Source organism: Malaclemys terrapin, chromosome 8 (assembly GCF_027887155.1).
Source record: "Malaclemys terrapin pileata isolate rMalTer1 chromosome 8, rMalTer1.hap1, whole genome shotgun sequence".
NCBI classification, from domain to species: domain Eukaryota; kingdom Metazoa; phylum Chordata; order Testudines; family Emydidae; genus Malaclemys; species Malaclemys terrapin.
This window is the reverse complement of record NC_071512.1, coordinates 49,662,225-49,682,373: the sequence shown is the minus strand read 5'-3', so window position 1 is coordinate 49,682,373 and position 20,149 is coordinate 49,662,225. Positions and strand designations below refer to the sequence as shown.

Genomic DNA, 20,149 nt, shown 5'->3' with positions numbered 1-20,149 from the left:
AGTACCCGTTGAGCCCGACAATCTAGCCAGCTTTCTATCCACCTTATAGTCCATTCATCCAATCCCTACTTTGTTAAATTGCTGGCAAGAATACTGTGGGAGACTGTAACAAAGGCTTTGCTAAAGTCAAGATATATCACATCCACCGCTTTCCCCATATCCACAGAGCCAGTTATCTCATCATAGAAGGCAATCAGGTTGGTCAGGCATGACCTGCCCTTGGTGAATCCATGCTGACTGTTCCTGATCACCTTCTTCTCCTCCAAGTGCTTCAAAATGGATTCCTTGAGGACCTGCTCCATGATTTTGCCAGGGACTGAAGTGAGGCTGACCAGTCTGTAGTTTCCCAGGTTCTCTTTCTTCCCTTTCTAAAATATGGGCACTATATTTACCTTTTTCCTATCGTCCAGGACCTCCCCCGATCGCCACAAATTTTCAAATGGCCAATGGCTCTGCAATCATATCAGCCAACTCCCTCAGCATCCTTGGACGCATTCGATCTGGACCCATGGACTTGTGCATGTCCTGCTTTTTTAAATAGTCCTTAACCTGTTCTTTCACCACTGAGGGCTGCTCACCTCCTCCCCATACTGTGTTGCCCAGTGCATCAGTCTGGAAGCTGACCTTGTTTGTGAAGATCGAGGCAAAAAAAGCATTGAGTACTTCAGCTTTTTCCATATCATTCGTCTCTATGTTGCCTCACCATTCAGTAAGGGTCCCACACTTTCCCTGACCACCTTCTTGTTGCTAACATACCCATAGAAACCCTTCTTGTTACCCTTCACATCCCTTGCTAGCTGCAACTCCAATTGTACATTCCTGATTACACTCCTGCATGCTCGAGCAATATTTTTATACTCCTCCCTAGTCATTGGTCCAAATTTCCACTTCTTTTAAGCTTCCTTTTTGAGTTTAAGCACACCGAAGATTTCACTGTTAAGCCAAGCTGGTCGCCTGCCATATTTGCTATTCTTTCTGCATATCGGGATGGTGTGTTCCTGTGCCCTCAATAAGGCTTCTTTAAAATACAGCCAACTCTCCTGGACTCCTTTCCCCCTCATATTAGCCTCCCAGGGGATCCTGCCCATCAGTTCCCTAAGGGAGTCTAAGTCTGCTTTTCTGAAGTCCAGGGTCCATATTTTGCTAATCTCCTTTCTTCCTTTTGTCAGGATCCTTAACTCAACCATCTCATGGTCACTGCTGCCTAAGTTGCTACCCACTTCTAGTTCCCCTACTGCATCCATCCCTGCAGTATAAAAGGAACTCCTACAAGGTTCCCAACATCTATGGCTATGTTTCTGAGTGAAATGCACACTGACACTTCAGTAATAATTTACTTTTAAGCACCTTTCGAGTCTCAGCCCTTCACCCCCAACCCCACACACCCCCTAGGGTGGGAAGCAGGCAGCTGTTTAACAGCACTCTGCAACATTCATTAGGAAAAGAAGTGAAGATTATAGTATCCAATTGAAGCTGCAAGGGGACTGCATTTCAGTTTGAAGAATATAAATATCAGAGCTGGAATTTGGTGTGTACACCAGGCTACAATTCCTAAATCTGTCATGGGATTTTCAGAACACAAGGAACTTGATTTTATGTCTCAGCCAGAATAAGTTACCTCCAACAATACAGTGCCCACTCACAACATGCTGGGACATTAGTTCAGTACCGACCATGAATGCCAGCTATTAAATCCTCAACACTATGCACTGGATCAACTAGATGTTTAGTGGAGGCTTCTAGGAGCCGAGTACTAACTCTAGTCATCAACAGTGGGAACAAAACCGTGTCCCTGCCCTTCACAGATTTTGGGGTTTAAAGGAACATTGTCAGTTATGTGTTGTGAACAAGCACTTTTCAAAAACCGGATACTAATACCATAGATTATTAAAAATTAAATAACTGTAATAATCCAGTTTATCTGTCACTATTTACACCACTTACTATGACAATTCTCTTAGTTTAGTGAATTAAAATCAATTAAGTCAGTTTCACTAACTATGAGATTATCTATATGCAAAAAGAAAGAAGCCAATGAGGCTCTGCAGCCTGAGTCTTTTAATAAGGTTTCTATGCCTTCTACAGCTAATTTCACTCAGATGAGATCCCAGCCCATGCAGCTGGCTGACTTCCCCAGTGAGAAGCAACAGCCTTCCCCAAACTACAATTTAATCTTTAATTAACTTCATCTCATTCCTCCATTGTAATCACTGCAGTGAAAACCCATACCTGCTATTTTTTCTTTGCTCAAGGAAGACAGTTTTAACCAGTTCCGTCTAAAGGCTGGATACTTGAAGCGAAAACACAGATTGACAGAGCCAGAAGAGTACCCAGAAGTCACCTACTACAGGACAGACCCAACGAAGAAAATAACAGAATGCCACTAGCCATCACCTTCAGCCCCCAACTAAAACCTCTCCAGCGCATCATCAAAGATCAACAACCTATCCTGAAAGATGATCCCTCACTCTCACAGATCTTGGGAGACAGACCAGTCCTCGCTTACAGACAACCCCCAAACCTGAAGCAAATACTCACCAGCAACCACACACTACACAACAAAAACACTAACCCAGGAACCTATCCTTGCAACAAAGCCCGATGCAAACTCTGTCCACATATCTATTCAAGTGACACCATCATAGGACCTAATCACATCAGCCACGCCATCAGGGGCTCATTCACCTGCACATCTACCAATGTGATATATGCCATCATGTGGCAGCTATGCCCCTCTGCCATGTGCATTGGCCAAACCGGACAGTCTCTACGCAAAAGAATAAATGGACACAAATCTGATATCGGGAATCATAACATTCAAAAACCAGTAGGAAAACACTTCAACCTCTCTGGTCACTCAGTAACACACTTAAAGGTGGCAATTTTGCAACAGAAAAACTTCAAAAACAGACTCCAACGAGAAACTGCTGAATTTGAATTAATATGCAAACTAGACACCATTAATTTTGGCTTGAATAGAGACTGGGAGTGGCTGGGTCATTACACAAATTGAACCTATTTCCCCATGTTAAGTATCCTCACACCTTTTTGTTAACTGTCTGAAATGGGACATCTTGATTATCACTACAAAAGGTTTTTTCTCCTGCTGATAATAGCTCATCTTAATTAGTCTCTTAGAGTTGGTATGGCAACGTCCACCTTTTCATGTTCTCTGTGTGTATATCTTCTTACTATATGTTCCATTCTATGCATCTGATGAAGTGGGCTCTAGTCCACGAAAGCTTATGCTCAAATAAATTTGTTAGGCCATGGCTACACTTGCAGATGTAGAGCGCTTTGGGTTAAACCAGCCTTCGGAGAGCGCACCAGGGAAAGCGTTCCAGTCTGTCCACACTGACAGCTGCAAGCGCACTGGCGTGGCCACATTCGCGGCACCTGAAGTGGCATTTGGAGTGGTGCACTATGAGCAGCTATCCCACAGAGCACCTCTTCCCATTCTGGTGCTGTGGCTTGTTCGAAGGGGGTATAGGGTGAGGGGCTTCTGGATCCTGTCCCAACACCCCATGATGCATCGCTTTGCATCCCAGCAATCCCTGTGTTTCCATCCACATTTGGCACCATCTTTCAATGGTTTCTGTGCAGAGCGTGCTTTGTCTTCCCTTTCAGTCTGCGGGAATGGAGCCCGAACTGCTGCGGAACATGCTGACGAGTCTCACCAGCACGTCTCGTTTGGCAGTCGAGTTACTGCTTAAGATCCAAAGTGACAGTGAGGAGTCCGACGATGATATCAAGTCGCGTAATGCATACGACACGAAATTGCTTCTCTCATTCACGGACATGCTCTCCACCGTGGAACGCCGCTTTTGGGCTTGGGAAACAAGCACTGAGCGGAGAGATCACATCATCCTGTAAGTCTGGGATGACGAGCAGTGGCTGCAGAACTTTCGGATGAGAAAAGCCACTTTCATGGGACTGTGTGCTGAGCTCGCCCCCACCCTGCGGCGCAAGGACACGAGATTGAGAGCTGCCCTGCCGGTGGAGAAGTGGGTGGCTATTGCAATCTGGAAGCTGCCAACTCCAGAGTGGGAAAGTCGATGGTTGGAATTGTGTTGATGCAAGTTTGCAGGGCCATTAATCGCATCCTGCTCAGAAGAACCGTGACTCCAGGTAACATGCATGACATTGTGGCTGGCTCTGAACAAATGGGTTTCCCTAACTGCGGAGGGGCGATAGATGGGATGCATATTCCTATTCTGGCACCAGCCCACTTCTGGGTTTCTGTGCCTTGGGGAGAGCCAACAGCTGCAGGGGGCACGTACACCGAACACTGTCCCAACATTCTCCACAGGAGTTCATCCTGGAAGATATCTCGCTGCTGAGGGTGACCAGGGAAGCAAGGGAGGGTCTTCTCTTACAATGTGGCTTCCGCCTTGGCCCATACGCAGCTTGCCTGTGTGGAGCAATGGTCCCACCGCCCCTCACAGCACAGTGGCGAAGACAGGAGCCTGTCTGGGACAAGAACCACACTGGCTCTCCCAATAAACCTGCACAGGCGCATTGCTCACGTTCTGGCTGAGTCTTTTGAAAAGATCACCGATGCCGATTACCGCAATGTGATAAACCACATCAATGCGCTATTCCGCATCTAGGCATGCATGCAGCCCTTACTCTCCTTGCCCAAAGAGCCCGTACCTAAAAACTTCCTTCCTGAAAAGACAGCCGCTTACCAGGAACCTCCTCTGTTGTTTGTCCTTCCCCAAGCACCTGACGCTGCGACTGGCTGCCTTCCTCCTGGCTCGAGAAGAGCTCCTGGCTGCATGCATCTAGGGACTCCGGGGTGTCTCTCCCCGCCTCAGCACCATCGCTCGTGCTTTCCTCCTCCTCCTCCTCCCCCCCACCCTTGCTGTGCTGGGCTCGGAAGTGTCCATGGTGGTCGTTGCAGTGGAGGTGGGATCGCCCCCAAGTATCGCGTCCAGCTCTTTGTAGAATTTGCAGGTCGCGGGGGCAGCACCGGAGCGGCTGTTTGCCTCGTGGGCTTTCCGGTAGGCATTCTGCAGCTCCTTTACTTTAACCCGACACTGCACCGCATCCCGGTCATGGCCTCTGTCCATCATGGCCCTTGAAATGTGCCCGAAGGTATTGTAATTCCTACGGCTGGAGCGCAGCTGGGACTGCACTGCTTCCTCCCCACAAACACTGATGAGATCCAGCACCTCGCCATTGCTCCATACTGGCTTGTGGACGCACAGCCTCCTGGAAAGATGCGCTGAGAGCACTCCACGCCTGACTGAGCAAACAGGAAGGGGATTTTCAAAATTCCCAGGGAATTTAAAGGGTGGGTCTGATGCTTGGTCACCTGAGGACAGGGGAAAAGAGTTCAAAAGCGATGACCAGAGTGGCTAGAACAGGCATTGTGGGACACTTCCGGAGGCCAATCAGAGAGTATTAGGTGTCCACACTGGCGCTGCCGCGCTCCAGCGAGAGCGCAACAAATGTTATTCCTCTCGGGGAGGTGGAGTACCAGGAACGCTCCAGCTGCAGAGTCAGAGCGTTCTACGTGCCTGGCCAGTGTGGACGGGGAGTGAGGTAGAGCGCTCTTGACGGCTTTATTGTGCTATAACGCACAAGTGTAGCCAAGGCCTTAGTCTCTAAGGTGCCACAAGTACTCCTGTTCTTTTTGTGGATACAGACCAACACGGCTGCTACTCTGAAACCAGACCCAACATAATCATCTATCCAAGTAATGACCCAGCCCAACCCCACTTTGCTTGTGAGCTCTGACAAGACCATCACGCAAGGTGCTACTACGTCTGTAGAGCACTGATTAAGGATAAAAATAAATGCTTCCCCAATAGTACAAACTTGATTTCATAGCAAGATTTGTTTGAAATACATTTTGGAAGCAAATAAGCAATAGAATAACAAACTAAACAGGAACCTCATGGCCCACACAGAGCTCCCAGAGATATGCAAAAGATTAGGAGTCCCCCCCACCACAAAAAAAGATCCATGCCATTGTCAGCTTCTAGCTGGACTACAGCAATGCAATATACTTGGGCATGAAGCTGTCAGCTCTTAGGAAACTCCAGTTAGTACACAGCACAAACACCTCAACAACACAAGTTAGCATTAGCACATCACAACTGTCATCTGCTCTCTCCACTAGCTTCCTATAGGACACTGAGTCAAATTCAAGATCTCTGTCCTCCTCAAGGTGCTAGAGGATCTGGACCCAGTATATCTAAAAAATTTTGTCTAATGTTCCAGGATTAGGACCAGGATAGACAAATCTGCTGCTCAGGCACAATGGAGCTGTTCATTGCCAGGGTAAACTTAGCTCTGTTTCCTGCACAGACAAGGCTGAGAAATGAACTTCCACAGGATCGAAAAACAACCTCAAACCTCAACACTTTCCATTCCTTGTCATACAGCACAGCAGCCAAAATAAATGCAGAAACAAATTAAAAAAAACTCACATTTTTTTCCCTTGCGCGCGCACACACACACACAAAAAGGGGGGGGGGGGGGGAGGCCACACATAGCAAATGCTATTCACACTGCTTTATGCTCTTAGGCAAAGCATTCAGGTACTACAGTGATGAGGGCAGTACAAGAACCTGAATAGAATAGATGTGGGCTTATGGTTGCTAAAAAATGTTTAAACTGCTCCCACTGCAGAAGATCAAGATGGAAATATCTGGTAGATTATTCAGTCCATCCTCTGAGGAAAAAAACTCACAGTAGAAAGCCAACTGTGTCCCCTCACATCCTAAATCAGTCTCCTTGTCTCAGAAAAATGCTGAATGATACAATGACACCTGTGTCACGTCCCAGGCTGTATTTATTAGCGTAACTGAAGCAGTAGCATAGATAATCTTTTTCTGGTTGTTGAGGGATTCATTTAACTCAATAAGGGTTTGTAGAATGACATTACTGAGCTAATAAACAATGCAATTCCTACCACCCTGTTACACAACCAAGTTTATGTTAGTACTCGTTTCTGCAAATGCAGTAATTAATATCCCTCTACAAAGTGGCTTATGCTAAAATCCCACCTCTTTTCCTCCTGTAATGTTTATGTGATTACCAGCGTGCATCTAATAAGTTTTCCCCACTTACAACAGATACTTTGACCTCAGGGACACAACCAGCATAACAGGCTAGGTGATATTCATGAGTCTTGGCTGTCCAATACCTTTGAAAAGTGATTCTCAACCATGCAAACACAGATAGGCCTTTCGTAGGCAGCCTGTTTAAAAATACATATATTTATCTGCTATAGAGCATAACTATGGCACACTCATTATTAAAATCATCAAAATGGGCAGATACAATTCATGTCAAACAGGCTGGTCAATGTCCCTTTTTAACAACACAATACGTCTTTCCTTTACAGGACAGAGACACCATAGCTGATGTCAGCATTACACAGGAAGAGATTGCAGATGTGTCCACAGCCCATTACAGTAGATGCAATTAGTATCCACAAATAAGAGACAAATCCCCTCAGCCTGTAGAGAACTGGAGTCTACAGTAAAGGTCACATTAACGCACATCAGGAGCATGATTAGGTTTAAGAAATACTGCTAGATGGTTCATGAGGAAATATTGGTATAATCACACCATAAAATAAGTGGTCCAAAGTACATTTTTTAAGCAACACAGTGAACTATTTTAAAATGGATGATTATGGCAACACATATCTTCTATACTTCCTTTCTCTAACAGCATATTCATGTTAACAGATGTTTAGTTTTGCCCCTTAAAATAAATATTGTTAGTTCTACAATACACACCTCAAATAAACATGTTATGGGCTAGCTACTTACAAAATCAACTCAATATCAATTGTCAGGTTTTGATCAGAGAAGAATCATTTCTTGTTCTGCACCTTACCTGCGCATTGGCTTTCCGTCCATGCACCGTGAAGAGAAGCCTGCACCTTACACTTCAAGACCTGACCTAAGGGGTGAAAAAAAAGGATGAAAAAAGTGAAAGTATGTCCTATTTTAGCTCTTCACCATGATACAAACAATAACTAATCATACCCAAATAGTATGATTAGAAGCCCTTATTCAGCTGCAAAATTCACAATCTCGCTAAACAATGGCTGGGTTACAGAGAATAAGGCCTGGTCCCCACTAAGTCCCCAAATCGGACTAAGGTACGCAAATTCAGCTACGTTAATAACGTAGCTGAATTCGAAGTACCTTAGTCCGAACTTACCGCGGTCCAGACGCGGCAGGAAGTCTCCCCCCATCGATGCCGCGTACTCCTCTCGGCGAGCTGGAGTACCGGCGCCGACTGTGAGCACTTCCGGGATCGATCCGGGATCGATTTATCGCTTCTTAACCAGACGCGATAAATCGATCCCAGAACATCGATGGCGTGCCGCCGGACCCGCCGGTAAGTGAAGACAAGGCCTAAGACAGAAGAAAAGTTAACAACCTTACAAATAATGAGTTTAATACATTTAGCACAGTGATGGTGTAGACAAATGTGACACCCATCATGCGCTCAATAATCTGCATACTACGCTGGACACACTAAACAATTTTATCAAGGAAGGAAAGGTTATCTAGGACACTGGGGGGTGGGGAATGGGATGTTTCTCTCACACTTCCAAAAAACTGCCAGAAAATATTTATACTTCACATACTTACGAGAAAAAGATGGCACCCATTAAACAGTACAGCACTGACCTAGGGTCAGTATTTGGTATAAGATCAGGTTAGGGTCTGGACAACTGTATGTCCCAGAGGTAAGAGGAATGCTAACAAAGCCACATATCCACAGAATAAATAGATGAAGTTGCATGATACTGTAACTCACTTTCCAATTCTATTAAATGTATATTTACTTTTTAGTAGAAGCAACAGTTACATACTTTGTACTCCTCAGACTTCCAATTCTAATGCTGAATACACCCTCTTTTTACAGGAACACTTGTCAACTAGATTATTTTAAAAAATGACTAATATAATGAAATTCCGCTTTCTGATACAGCTTCCTTTAAACCAGTGGTTCTCAAACTTTTGTACTGGTGACCACTCTCACATAGCAAGCCTCTGAGTGTGACCCCCCCTTATAAATTAAAAACACTTTTAAATATATTTAACACCCTTATAAATGCAGGAGGCAAAGCGGGGTTTGGAGTGGAGGCTGACAACTTGCTTTTCAATCTTAGTAGGTAAAAAAAAAAAATCTATAGTAGGTACAAAAAAGAAGTGCAATGTTCATGTTTCTTTTAAAATAGGAACATCAAGCCAATATATAAACTAAATATAACTTTACGGAAACACCAAATACTCCCTCTGTATTGTGGTGTTTCATAACAGCCTTTAACATTTGAACTCAAGAAGCCAGAGCAGTATAACAGTACTTTCGAATTCCATAGCACCTATTCAAGAATCAAAGAGCACTTCACAAACAATCAAGATGCACAACATTGCTAGGAGACTGGAAAGCAGTAAATTATACCATCTACAAGAGAAGACATCCTCAGCATATGAAAAAAGCTTCAAAAGGATAGTCTTGTGGTTAAGGCAACAGACAGGAACTCAGGAGATCTGGACGCAATTCTCCGCTCTGTCACAGATTTCCTTTATGACCAACCTGTGCCTCAGCTCTTTATATGTAAAATGGGCATAATAATAATTCCCTAACTCCTGTATATATTAAAGGTTTAGCTTTACATATTGTTTTTGCAGCCTAATTTATAAAAACCTTGTATGGTCAGATCAAGAAACAATCATACGTATATTCCATCAACATGATATATTATGAACGCATAGGGAAAATGTAATATTTTGCCCTAATGAGGTTGTTGATTAATCAAGATGATGTTTAGATTTGCTATCTTTAGTTTTGCAGGCTTCTCAAATTATCAGTACCTATTTATTATTTGCTAATAAATGTGACTAATAAGTCATTTGGAACCTATTCCTGGTGGGTGTTGAGCACATGCAACTCTAATGCAACGTGTGAAACACTTTTCACATGCATGAAGGGGCTTCAGAGAATTATAAAGATCATTCCACTACAAGATTAACAGTACTGGATGTCACGAATCACCTGTATACATTTAGATGAATGGGCATGTCTACACCTTTTACAGGAATGTGAATAGAAGATGTTCACAGTATGCTGCAGGCATTTTGTACAGTAAACTGAGGCTATGTTCTTCACAGTCCTTTTGTGTTTATGTCAGAATTAATCCCCTCAAAATATCATTAAAATCAAGAAAATAAATTTCTGTACAATTTTGCTACAATGTCCCTGATTTAATGTCCTCACTGGGATAGTAACACCAAGTAATACTTAGTCCCATTTGTTGTTCCATTCAATTAATAGTGTTCTTTTCTCTCTCATAGTGGCCCCAGCTCCAGGATATACACAGATATAGCTGTATAGCAGATATATACTGCTGCTTTCATGGATAAACATAGCTGGTTTTCTATCACCTACTGATACGAGACGTTCCTTTTGCATGATGTCATGCATAAGACGTGACATGAAACGAAAAGAAGTCAGAAAGAGAACTAGCAAATAATGTTGTTGAAATATAGAAAAGCAACTTAAACAACATTATTCCCTGCATCCCCCAGCCTCCAAAAGAATACTGGATCAGGCCCCTAGGTGCATCATCACTCCTCATACTTCATCAATAAGAAGGTTTAAATCTCTATGCCTCTTTTTCCCCATCTGTAACACTGGGGAAGGGGAGGGAATTTCAAAGGCACAAACAGCAGTTAAGAACTTAAATGTATTGACTTCCAATGTGAATGAGCCCCCTAACTACCATCTGTGCCTCTGAGACTCTCCCCAAAATCAGGTATTCATCTCACCGTGATGCTGGATAATTTGTTCACATTTGCAAGGCAGTATGATGAGCCCAGGATGGGAGGTGCACTCAGATACCATCAGTACCCTCGAGACACAGGCAAGGCTCCAGCGTGACCCACTGTCTATTCCCAACCAGTCCAAGCGGGGGGAGGAGGGGTCGGCAAACGGATGCTTTGGGAATTTTAAGGGATTACAATTGAAGATGGAAAGCCCCTCCCCTGCCCCCAGCCCCGACCCTGCACCCCAGGCACCCTGCTCCTCCCCCATCCTCCCCCAGCCCCGACCCTGCACCTCGCCCCGTCATCCCCGGCACTCCCTCCCCACCAAGTCCCAGCCCCTAGGCCCGGCCCCCCGCCGTCCCTTGCGGAGGCCTGACCCCCTCGCTCGAACGGGGGGGGGGGCAGTCTTCCCCTGAAGGAGCCACCGCCTGGGAGGCTGTAGCCGGCGGAGGAGGGACCCGGACCCTCGCCCTGTCACTCACGGGCGCGGGGTCTGTGCCTGCGGGTGCTGCTGCTGCGGGTCCCGGAACAGCGAGTAACCAGCCCCCTCCGCCCGTCGGCTCCGCCAGCAGGACGCGGTCCGTTCTCCCCAGCCTTCCCCCGGAACCGCAGCCGCGGACACCGCCGTTCCGGGCTCAAACCGGCCCGCCCCCTTTCCTCCCCCGGGGATGGGGGGTCGGGGGCCCAATGGCGGGACCAGGCTGAAGGCAAACACCTGGCCGTCATGGCAGCGGACTGCGCTAGTATCGCCCTGAGTTATCACGGCACCACCATGAAGTGTCATGTAAAGCCTCCTGGCAGTGGGTCACCGACAAATAAGGTGGTTAGCAAGGATGTCCTTTATTTTTTCATCTCTGAACAAGATCGGGAGTTACTGAGTGCTGCAAAAAGCAGCAAGAAATACCCCCACGCGAATGTAGGTGAGTACTGCTTATTATATTATTAATTATTATTATTTTATTTATTGATTATCATAATGTTGGGAGGATCAGTGGGGTGAGAGTGCTAAAAAACCAGTCCCTTATTTTTTGAAATGGCAACCCTACAGTCAAGTGTCACTGTGTCATGGCAACAGTCACCACCAAGTATTATAGTAATGGGTCACCTCCAAGTGTTACGGAAAAGTGTCATGGTAATAGGTCACCGCTAAGTCTCACTGTGTCATGGCAAAGCATCGTGGCTACAGTTACCACCAAGTGGCATGGTAATGGGTCACTGTCAAGTTTCACTGTGTCATGGCAAAGTGTCATGATAAGAGGTCATTGTAAAGTGTCACTGTATCATGGCAATGGGTCACCACCAAGTATCATAGTGTCCTGGAGAAGCGTTCACCTCACAGCAATGCATCCCTCCATCATGGGAGTGTGTCATGGAGAAATAGTCACACCAAAGGGTCATAATGCCATAACAGAGCATCACCAGGCCACAGGAAAGCATCATAGCAAAGTATCACCACATCACGGTGAAGTGTCACTGTGTCCTGATAAAGCATCACAGCGAACTGTTGTGGAGAAACATTCCAATGAAGCATCACCATGTTGGGGCAAAGCATAGCCACATCACGGTAAAGTGCCACCAACCCACAGTGCAAAATGTCACCAAATGTGGCTTAATGACTCAGCACTCCTGATGACAAGAATTCAGAATAATAAAATGCAGGGTCACATATTTTTTTAAACATTCAAAATGTGTAGGCATGTTCAGGCTACATTAGGATCCATAATTATGAAGCTTGGCACATTTTCACTTATTTAAAGTGGGAGGACCCTGGAAATTTTGGGGATAGGTGGGATTTCTTCCTGTTTGCTAGGTAAGAATTATTATCCCCATTTTGCGGATGAGGAAATGGAGGCATGGACAATTTACGTGACTGGCCCATGATCACACAGTGAGTTAGTGATAGAGCCAGGTATAGAACTCAGGACTTAGTCCAACATTCCAGCACAATCCAGCAGCCTAAGTAAACCTGAACTAATAATATTTTACATTTCTAGAGCACCATTCCTCCCAAAGAATATCAAAGTACCCTACAAATTGCAACCTCTGCAACAAGTGTGTTGTGTTTTTTATTCTTTGCCTATCAGAATAACTCAAGATACTCAGAATGACTCAAGACAATTCCCTTCTCCACACCAGGCAATAACACTGATGAGAGAATAGCAGATTTGTGCTGGGTCAAAAATGAAAGAAGAGCAGTTGCAAGACCTCATCTCAGTGTACTTCAACTGGACTCTGATTCTGCAAAGACTTCTGCTCCTTCCTAAGCATGACAACCCATTTCAAAACAAATGTGGGGCAGATCATTCGGCCCTTATCACCTCAATGAGTGATTATCAATTATTATATCAGTTTCACTAGGCTCTGGGAATTCACTGTGCATTGATGTGAATAAACAGAATTTCCTGGAGATTAGAGCAGGAAACTGGGAGTCAGGATTCCTGGATTCTGTTCCTGGTTCAGAGCCCTGATTTGCTGTATGGTCTTGGGCAAGTCATTAAATTGCTTTGTGCCTCGGTTTCCCCAGCCTGTAAAATGGAGCTAGTATAACATGATCTCACAGGAAAGACTGTCACCCAATTATTGTCAGGATTATATAGCTTTTCACAAGGCGTCCTGCAATTACAGGTTCCTATGGGTCCTGAACTCACTTTTGGGATCTGTGAAACATTATTCCTTTGCATCTCCAGGTGCTAAGGTAGCATCACAATCTTATGACTCATCCCCAGTGTAGCAATTTTGTCTTGGTAGTGGGATGGTTGTGAGGTTTAATCAATGTTTGCATAGTGCTTTGTGATCCCCTGATGAGGCATCCTAAGAATGCAAAGTGCTATCTTGTTAGAATTGCATAGCAAACTCAGCATCTCCTTAATTTCTTAAATAAACGGAGTGGATTCAACTCCCTTCCTTTTTGATGCGTTACAGTCTCTTGGGGGAAAAAAACGACGAGTCCTTGTGGCAAACCTTGTGGGAGGTTTGATTGTGACATTTATATATCACTCTGCCTAGGGTGAGTTCTGCTCCGCCACAGAAGTTGCTCTGGAAGCCCCCAGTGTGCAGATGCTGCACTATCCTGAGGAAACTGTGGTGTGTTTTTTTTTTTTTGCCATCAGCCAACGCTACTCCCCGTCCTCTCCTCCCCATCATTACTTTTGGCATGTTTTGCGTATCAAGTGGGTAGTGGGAGGGAGCAGTCTGTGTGCTGTAGGGATTGTGATTGCACCCAGACACTGTGGGAAGGGGCAAAAGGAGAGAAACTTCATGTGTCCTACAACCCTCTTGCTCACCTGGGTCCGAGCCAAAGTCCACTAAAGTTAACTTCAGTTCAATTCAAGGAGACTTTATTGGCATGAAAAGCTATGCAAGTAGTGTCAAAATGTTTAAAAAAAAAGATCCCTCAGGTATCTGTTGGGGCAGGTACAACCCACCCAGGATTGGGGCCACACTGTGTTGGGGCTGGATCCCTTGCATCCATTGCTCATTACTGTCCATTCCCAATCAGGTGGCAGGTTGCTATGTGGTGTGCTGCCATTCCTTTTCTTGAGACAAGTGAGTGAGGTAGTATCTTTTATTGGACCAACTTCTCTGGTTGAGAACAGAAGTTGGTCCAATAAAAGATATTACCTCATCCTCCTTGACTCAGGAAAAGGAATGGCAGCACACCACAACCACACTGCATATCCCTTTTCTTGTTCTAGGGCCAGGCACAGTGGAAAGACTTCCATTCACTTGCAGTCAGGTCGCTGCTTAGTGGCTATGCACAGTCTGGTCCAAAATCTTGTGTGACTCCCAGAGACGTCACTGACCTGAGAAGAATTTTAAAGACAGCTCACTGACATGATACCAAGGGTTTGCAAATGGCTTTTAAATCCCTTCCCTAAAAATTACAGTGTCAGGAGATGCAGGCTGGCATCAGAAGGCTTTGATGATTCCTCCAGCCATATTCACCAGTGATTTCCCTCTCATTTCCAGACTCAGTGGCATTGTGCACCCCGGAACTCTTGGCAGCAGGCCTTGTCCCCCAGCTGGCTGGGCGGGGCCATTCCATGATGTCAACCTTCCCTGGAATCCGGAGGAGAGTGACGGTGGCACACAGAGAACTGTTGCTATAGCAACAGCAGAAGCTGTCTGCATTGGTGTTGGCCAGGCAGGGCCAGGAATAGCTTTCTTGGGACTTGGAGGTGAGGACATCCCCACTGTGCACAGGTTTGTGTGAGCCCTAGAGGGGCCATGGGGCCCTAATTGTGTCTTGTTCAGTGTGGTCATTTAGGGCCTGATCCTGAGAATCTGCACTAGGGAGCTGTGGGATGTGGCAGGTGTGGTGCTTGTTGTCCCACAGCAGCCTGAGTCCAGTTGGGAGCCACTAAGAAGCATTTGAGCAGAGAACAATGAAGTTACATGCACGAATCCAGTGCAGCGGGCCCCTGTCTTGTGAGCTTCGATGCCACTGTGCAGGGGGCTTCCCCTTGGCAGCTGGCCCTTTGTCCTATGTTACCCTGAAAACTGTGTGAGTATGGTACCTGCAGCTCCCACTGGGATCAGTGAGTCTGGGGCACCCAGCACCAGTCAGGATCAGGTCCTTCTATGACAAATCCTCTCTAACATGGCTTTTCTTCTTAAATGTTTGTGAAAATGGCACTTTCCCATGGGCTGGAGAGAGAAGTAGCCTCACAGTAAGAATGTATTTGCCCTCTCATGAGAAAACAGAAACAAAATGGTTCCTGTCAGCTTAAATGACGTTGGGCCTGATGCAATTTCCAGGTATGGACCCTTTCTCCTGTGCAGAGCCCCACTGACTTCACTGGGGCACCGCGTAATCCTCTGTCCTGAATTAACTGAGTTAGGCCCTGATCCTGGGAAAATACATACCAAACTGTCCCTAGAAAGTCCCTCTCTTATGGAGTACATAGATATTCAAGTCCCCTGTGTTTTTGTTCCTTAATCTCTAAGTGTCTGTGTATTTTAAATCTGTGGATAAGTGCTTTTGTGATCAAATGAAAATAAATAATGGCTATACAAATATATATATATATATATATATGTATGTTACGGCTGTCAAATGATTAAAAAAATAATTGCAATTAATCATGAGATAAAAATATTTGCAATTAATCACAGTTTTAAACACACTGTTAATAATAGAATACTAATTTAAATATATTATAAATATTTTTGGATGTTTTTCTACGTTTTCAAATATTGATTTCAGTTACAACATAGAATACAAAGTGTACAGTGCTCACTTTATATTATTTGATTACAAATATTTGCCATGTAAAAAAGATAAAAGAAAAAGTATTTTTCAATTCACTTCATACAAGTGTTGTACTGCACTCTCTTTATCGAGAAAGTGCAACTTACAAATGTAGATTTTTTTTTTTTTTTTTACATAACTGCACTTAAAAACAAAAGTCCACTTCTTCTTCAGTCAATTGGTAAGACAAACAAATTTGTTTACATTGACAGGAGATAATGCTGCCTGCTTCTTATTATAATGCCACCTGAAAGTAAGAACAGACGTTCGCATGGCACTGTTGTAGCCGGCGTTGCAAGATATTTCCGTGCCAGATGCTAAACATTTGTATGCCCCTTCATGCTTGTACCTCCGTTCCAGAGGACATGCTTCCATGCTGATGATTAAAAGAAATGTGTTAATTTCTGTTGGTGGCATCTGACTCAGATGATGCAAATGAAGGTGCATTGGTCTGCACTGCTTTGGATCATTATTTTTTTTACTGTGCAAATATTTGTAATAAAAAATAATATAAAGTGAGCACTGTACATTTTGTATTCCATGTTGTAATCAAAATCAAAATATTTGAAAATGTAGAAAAACATCCAAAATATTTATAATAAATTTAAATAGGTATTCCATCATTGTTTAACAGTGTGATTAAAACTGTGATTAATCACTATTTTTTAATTTAGTTAATGTGTTTTGTCTTAATCGCTTGTGTTAACTACAATTAATTGACAGTCCATATACATACAAAACACATAGTGTGCCCAATTTCAATGGGATTAAAAACTATGTCCCTATCCCCCAACCAATATCACTGTTGCTAGCTTCCTCGGGCTGTAATTAATTGCCTCACAACAACCTTGTAAATTTACATTATTATCCCCAGTTTACCAGTGGTGAAACCAACACATGGAGAAGTTATGTGACTTTTCTGAGGTCATACAGGGCCTCATACGTCTACTGAAATCAATGGGAGTTTTTCCATTGATTTCAATGGGTGATGGAGCAAGCCCATTGCTAATAAGTGACAAAGCAAGGTCTAGAACCCAGCAATCCCAACTTTCAGTGGTCTACTCTAATAATTAGTCTTGCAGACTCCCTAACAGCTGCAAGAGAATAGGAGCCCATGATCTCCAATACCAAAATAATTATCCTTCTCCAGCAGCCCAGTAAAAAGTAAAACTGCGAATTGCTATGTTTCACTTTAGCCAGCAGGAGGAGCCAGTAATGGGATGAATATACACTACAGTAATGGAAATAAATTGACACTGGGCAGAAAAATCACATTTGAAATCTTTATGTAAGGGCTACTGAGTTCAAAAAAAGTTCATTGTCTTGCTCATACCAAGCTCTGCATGATGTATAAACTCATGAAAATCTGTCTTAATTTATCATAATGATCTGCACTTAATGTGGTCGCTAGTTAATTTGATCTGCTCTGCCTGAGTTAGGTGGCAAGCCCTTTTAAACACTACATTCTGCAAAACTGGCATGCGCATTGGTAACAATGTAAAATCAGTATTGCCAGCCCCAAAGTTCAAAACTCATGAGTCTGACTCACACAAATCACAAAATTGGCTTTAAAATAATGAGATTTAAAAAAAAAATAGTAAATGTTGGGTTCTTGGTTTTTGCCTTCTGGGGTTTGAGTCATTAGGGTTGACATTTTCCAGCTGTACTCTGCAGCCACAAGGCACGAAGTGTACTTTGTTTTTTAAATGAAAGTTGAGATTCTCATGCAATATCATGGTTCCAACAGCTGGGGCTTTAAGAAAAATCACAAGACCCACAATAAAATAATGAGAGTTGGCCACACTGTAAATAAAAAGAATACATTCATATCAGGGAGGGTCATTGGTGAATATTGGATGTGCCCCATTCTATTTCAGAAAAGACCCAGGTTACAATCCTGATGAATATATATACGGGCAAACCACAAAACCAATCAGCTGCTTTAAAGGATTCCATACTGTTCCTCCTTTTTTGGCAGACATTGCTCTAGAGACAATGGAGCTAGTAGAAGCAACACAGCCAGCAGATACAGGGGAGCCTAAGGAGCCAGAGTATTCTAACCCTCTCCTGAGGCCTGCTCTCACTGGAGATGTGGAGGGTGTGCAGCAGATTTTTGCCGACCCAGAAGACCCTGATGGTGAAAAGGCCATGCAACTTCTCATGGAAAAGGACATCGTAGGGAGAGACCTACTATATACAACCAGCATGGCCGGACAGAGTGCAGTCATCAGAGCACTGGCAAAATACGGAGTGGACATGAAGGATAAAACAGCCAGAGGTATGCTGCTGACGGCAGTGGGCAATGGATTGGGCCCCACACCTGCTCACTCCGGCCATGACACAGTTCCCATCCAAGCCAACGCATTGACTTCATTGGTGCAGGATCAGCCCTTCTGCTCCTTCAAGCTTATCCTGACTTCTCTGAATTCACATTCACATTCATTTACTCCTTCCACTCTCCACTCTGCTTCTGTGAAGCTTGATCCAAGCACCACCAAAGTAAAGGGAGCCTTTCCATTGACTTCACTAGGCTTTGGATCTGACCCTAGATTCCCATGTGGCTTTATACTCACCTCCTCTCCATGCTCACTCACTCCCCCTATCTTGGCCTCTCCTCTGTTCCCTTCCTGAAATTATCCACTGTTAGAAATTGATCTTTCTGTTCTGTTGTCCCAGCTGCTTGCTCACCTCTCACTTCCTGCAACCTAAATTCTCTAACCCACTTGCTGCAAAACTTCCCTTTCCTCTGTCGTACCACTGATTCCAGACTCCACATGCCTTTCCCCTCCCCTCCATGGCTGGCTCCTTCCCTGTAGATTTTGTCTGAGGATTGCCCTTGGCCACAATTTTCTCCCTGCCCTCACTATGCTGTGCAGCACTGGTTAGTTGCTGACCTCCCCTCCAGTGGCGGCTGCATTACAGGGGGTTTCACATGTACTTAGCACTTTGGGAAGAAAGTTGCTCTGAAAATGCAAAGTATTATTAGCTGGCATTTGACCCCCAGCAAGATACCTCTCCCTTTGGTTCTGATGACTTCGCTGTCATCCCCCAGGTTACACACTCCTCCACTGTGCTGCGGCCTGGGGCCAGCTGGAGACTTTGAAAACTCTGGTAGAACTGGAAGCTGATATTCTAGCGACGAACTTCCGGGGTGAAAAGGCCCGAGATATAGCCAACCGTTATGCACAGACAGACTGCGTCGAATTCCTGGACTGGGCAGGTGAGACTGGTAATGCCCAGCTACACAGGGGAGGTTGTGATCACCATGGGTTAGAGCCTCAGCTGGTGAAAATCCATCAGAGCTCCATTGGAGTGAATGAAACTATGCTGATTTACACCAGCTGAAGATCTGACCCCCATGTCTGTAGGTCAAATGAATTTTAAATACTACTCTAGGCCTGACCTGTAAGGTGATTGATCCAACAACAAATGCAGCTCCTAAGGTGAGAGCTGCACCAGTAACTCTGTGAGTGGATCCTTGGTGCCCATGCCCTAAGGAAAGTCCTGGATAGCAGAAATGTAAAGCATCAGGCTGAGATTCTCTGGTCCTGCTAAGCGATGCTCAGTGCAGGACCAGAGGAAAAGGGACAAAGCTGGTTTACCCTGTCCATGTAGCTCCCTGACATGCAGAGTGGTCAGGGAGCAGTTTGGCCTCTGGTGTGACCCAGCACCTACAGCCCTAAGGGGCCATTCTAGCAGCCAGGGGTTGCTGGACACAGTGGTTCTCCAGTCATGCCCCCGTTCCTTGGCCATGCCCACTGTGCTGGAGGAGCTGATGTACAGCACTTATTCTGGTTCCATGCCATATGGGGATTCACCTTTGGCTAGAGGAGTCCCCAACTATCTGGAATAAGGCAGCTTTCCAGCTGCCTTGCATTGAGGGAGTGGCTCAAAGCAACTAGATCACAGGAGAGAACTGGGGCTTCTTTCAGCCTAGTACAACGTTATTTTACTGACGTTCCAAATTCAAACTGCCGTCACCACGCTTCTGAAAGATTTTTTTTTAATAGTCCCTCTTTCTCCCCTCCTCCTTCCCCACCTTGTCCATGGGAACATCGACAGCATTCAACTCTCAAACTGTCATAGTTAGATA

The 20,149-nt window shown here is 44.7% G+C and overlaps 2 protein-coding genes across 8 annotated transcripts in view; one reads left to right on the top strand and one right to left on the bottom strand.

The window, feature by feature from the left end:
• KLHL20 (kelch like family member 20) overlaps positions 1 to 11,393 on the bottom strand; it is a 48,871-nt gene extending 37,478 nt beyond the window's left edge. For all 5 annotated transcript variants that reach the window (XM_054036820.1, XM_054036822.1, XM_054036821.1 and 2 more), the window contains exons 1-2: positions 11,288 to 11,393; positions 7,858 to 7,923 (exon numbers count right to left, since the gene is read on the bottom strand). In XM_054036820.1, coding sequence (XP_053892795.1) covers positions 7,858 to 7,880 — 23 coding nt within the window. In that variant the 5' untranslated portion in view covers positions 7,881 to 7,923; positions 11,288 to 11,393. The remainder of the gene's footprint in view (positions 1 to 7,857; positions 7,924 to 11,287) is intronic.
• Positions 11,394 to 11,639: 246 nt separating this feature from the next.
• The window catches only part of ANKRD45 (ankyrin repeat domain 45), a 43,179-nt gene continuing 34,669 nt past the window's right edge, over positions 11,640 to 20,149 (top strand). For all 3 annotated transcript variants that reach the window (XM_054036840.1, XM_054036841.1, XM_054036839.1), the window contains exons 1-4: positions 11,640 to 11,725; positions 14,775 to 14,983; positions 18,035 to 18,334; positions 19,109 to 19,276. In XM_054036840.1, the coding sequence (XP_053892815.1) occupies positions 18,052 to 18,334; positions 19,109 to 19,276 (451 nt within the window). In that variant the 5' untranslated portion in view covers positions 11,640 to 11,725; positions 14,775 to 14,983; positions 18,035 to 18,051. The remainder of the gene's footprint in view (positions 11,726 to 14,774; positions 14,984 to 18,034; positions 18,335 to 19,108; positions 19,277 to 20,149) is intronic.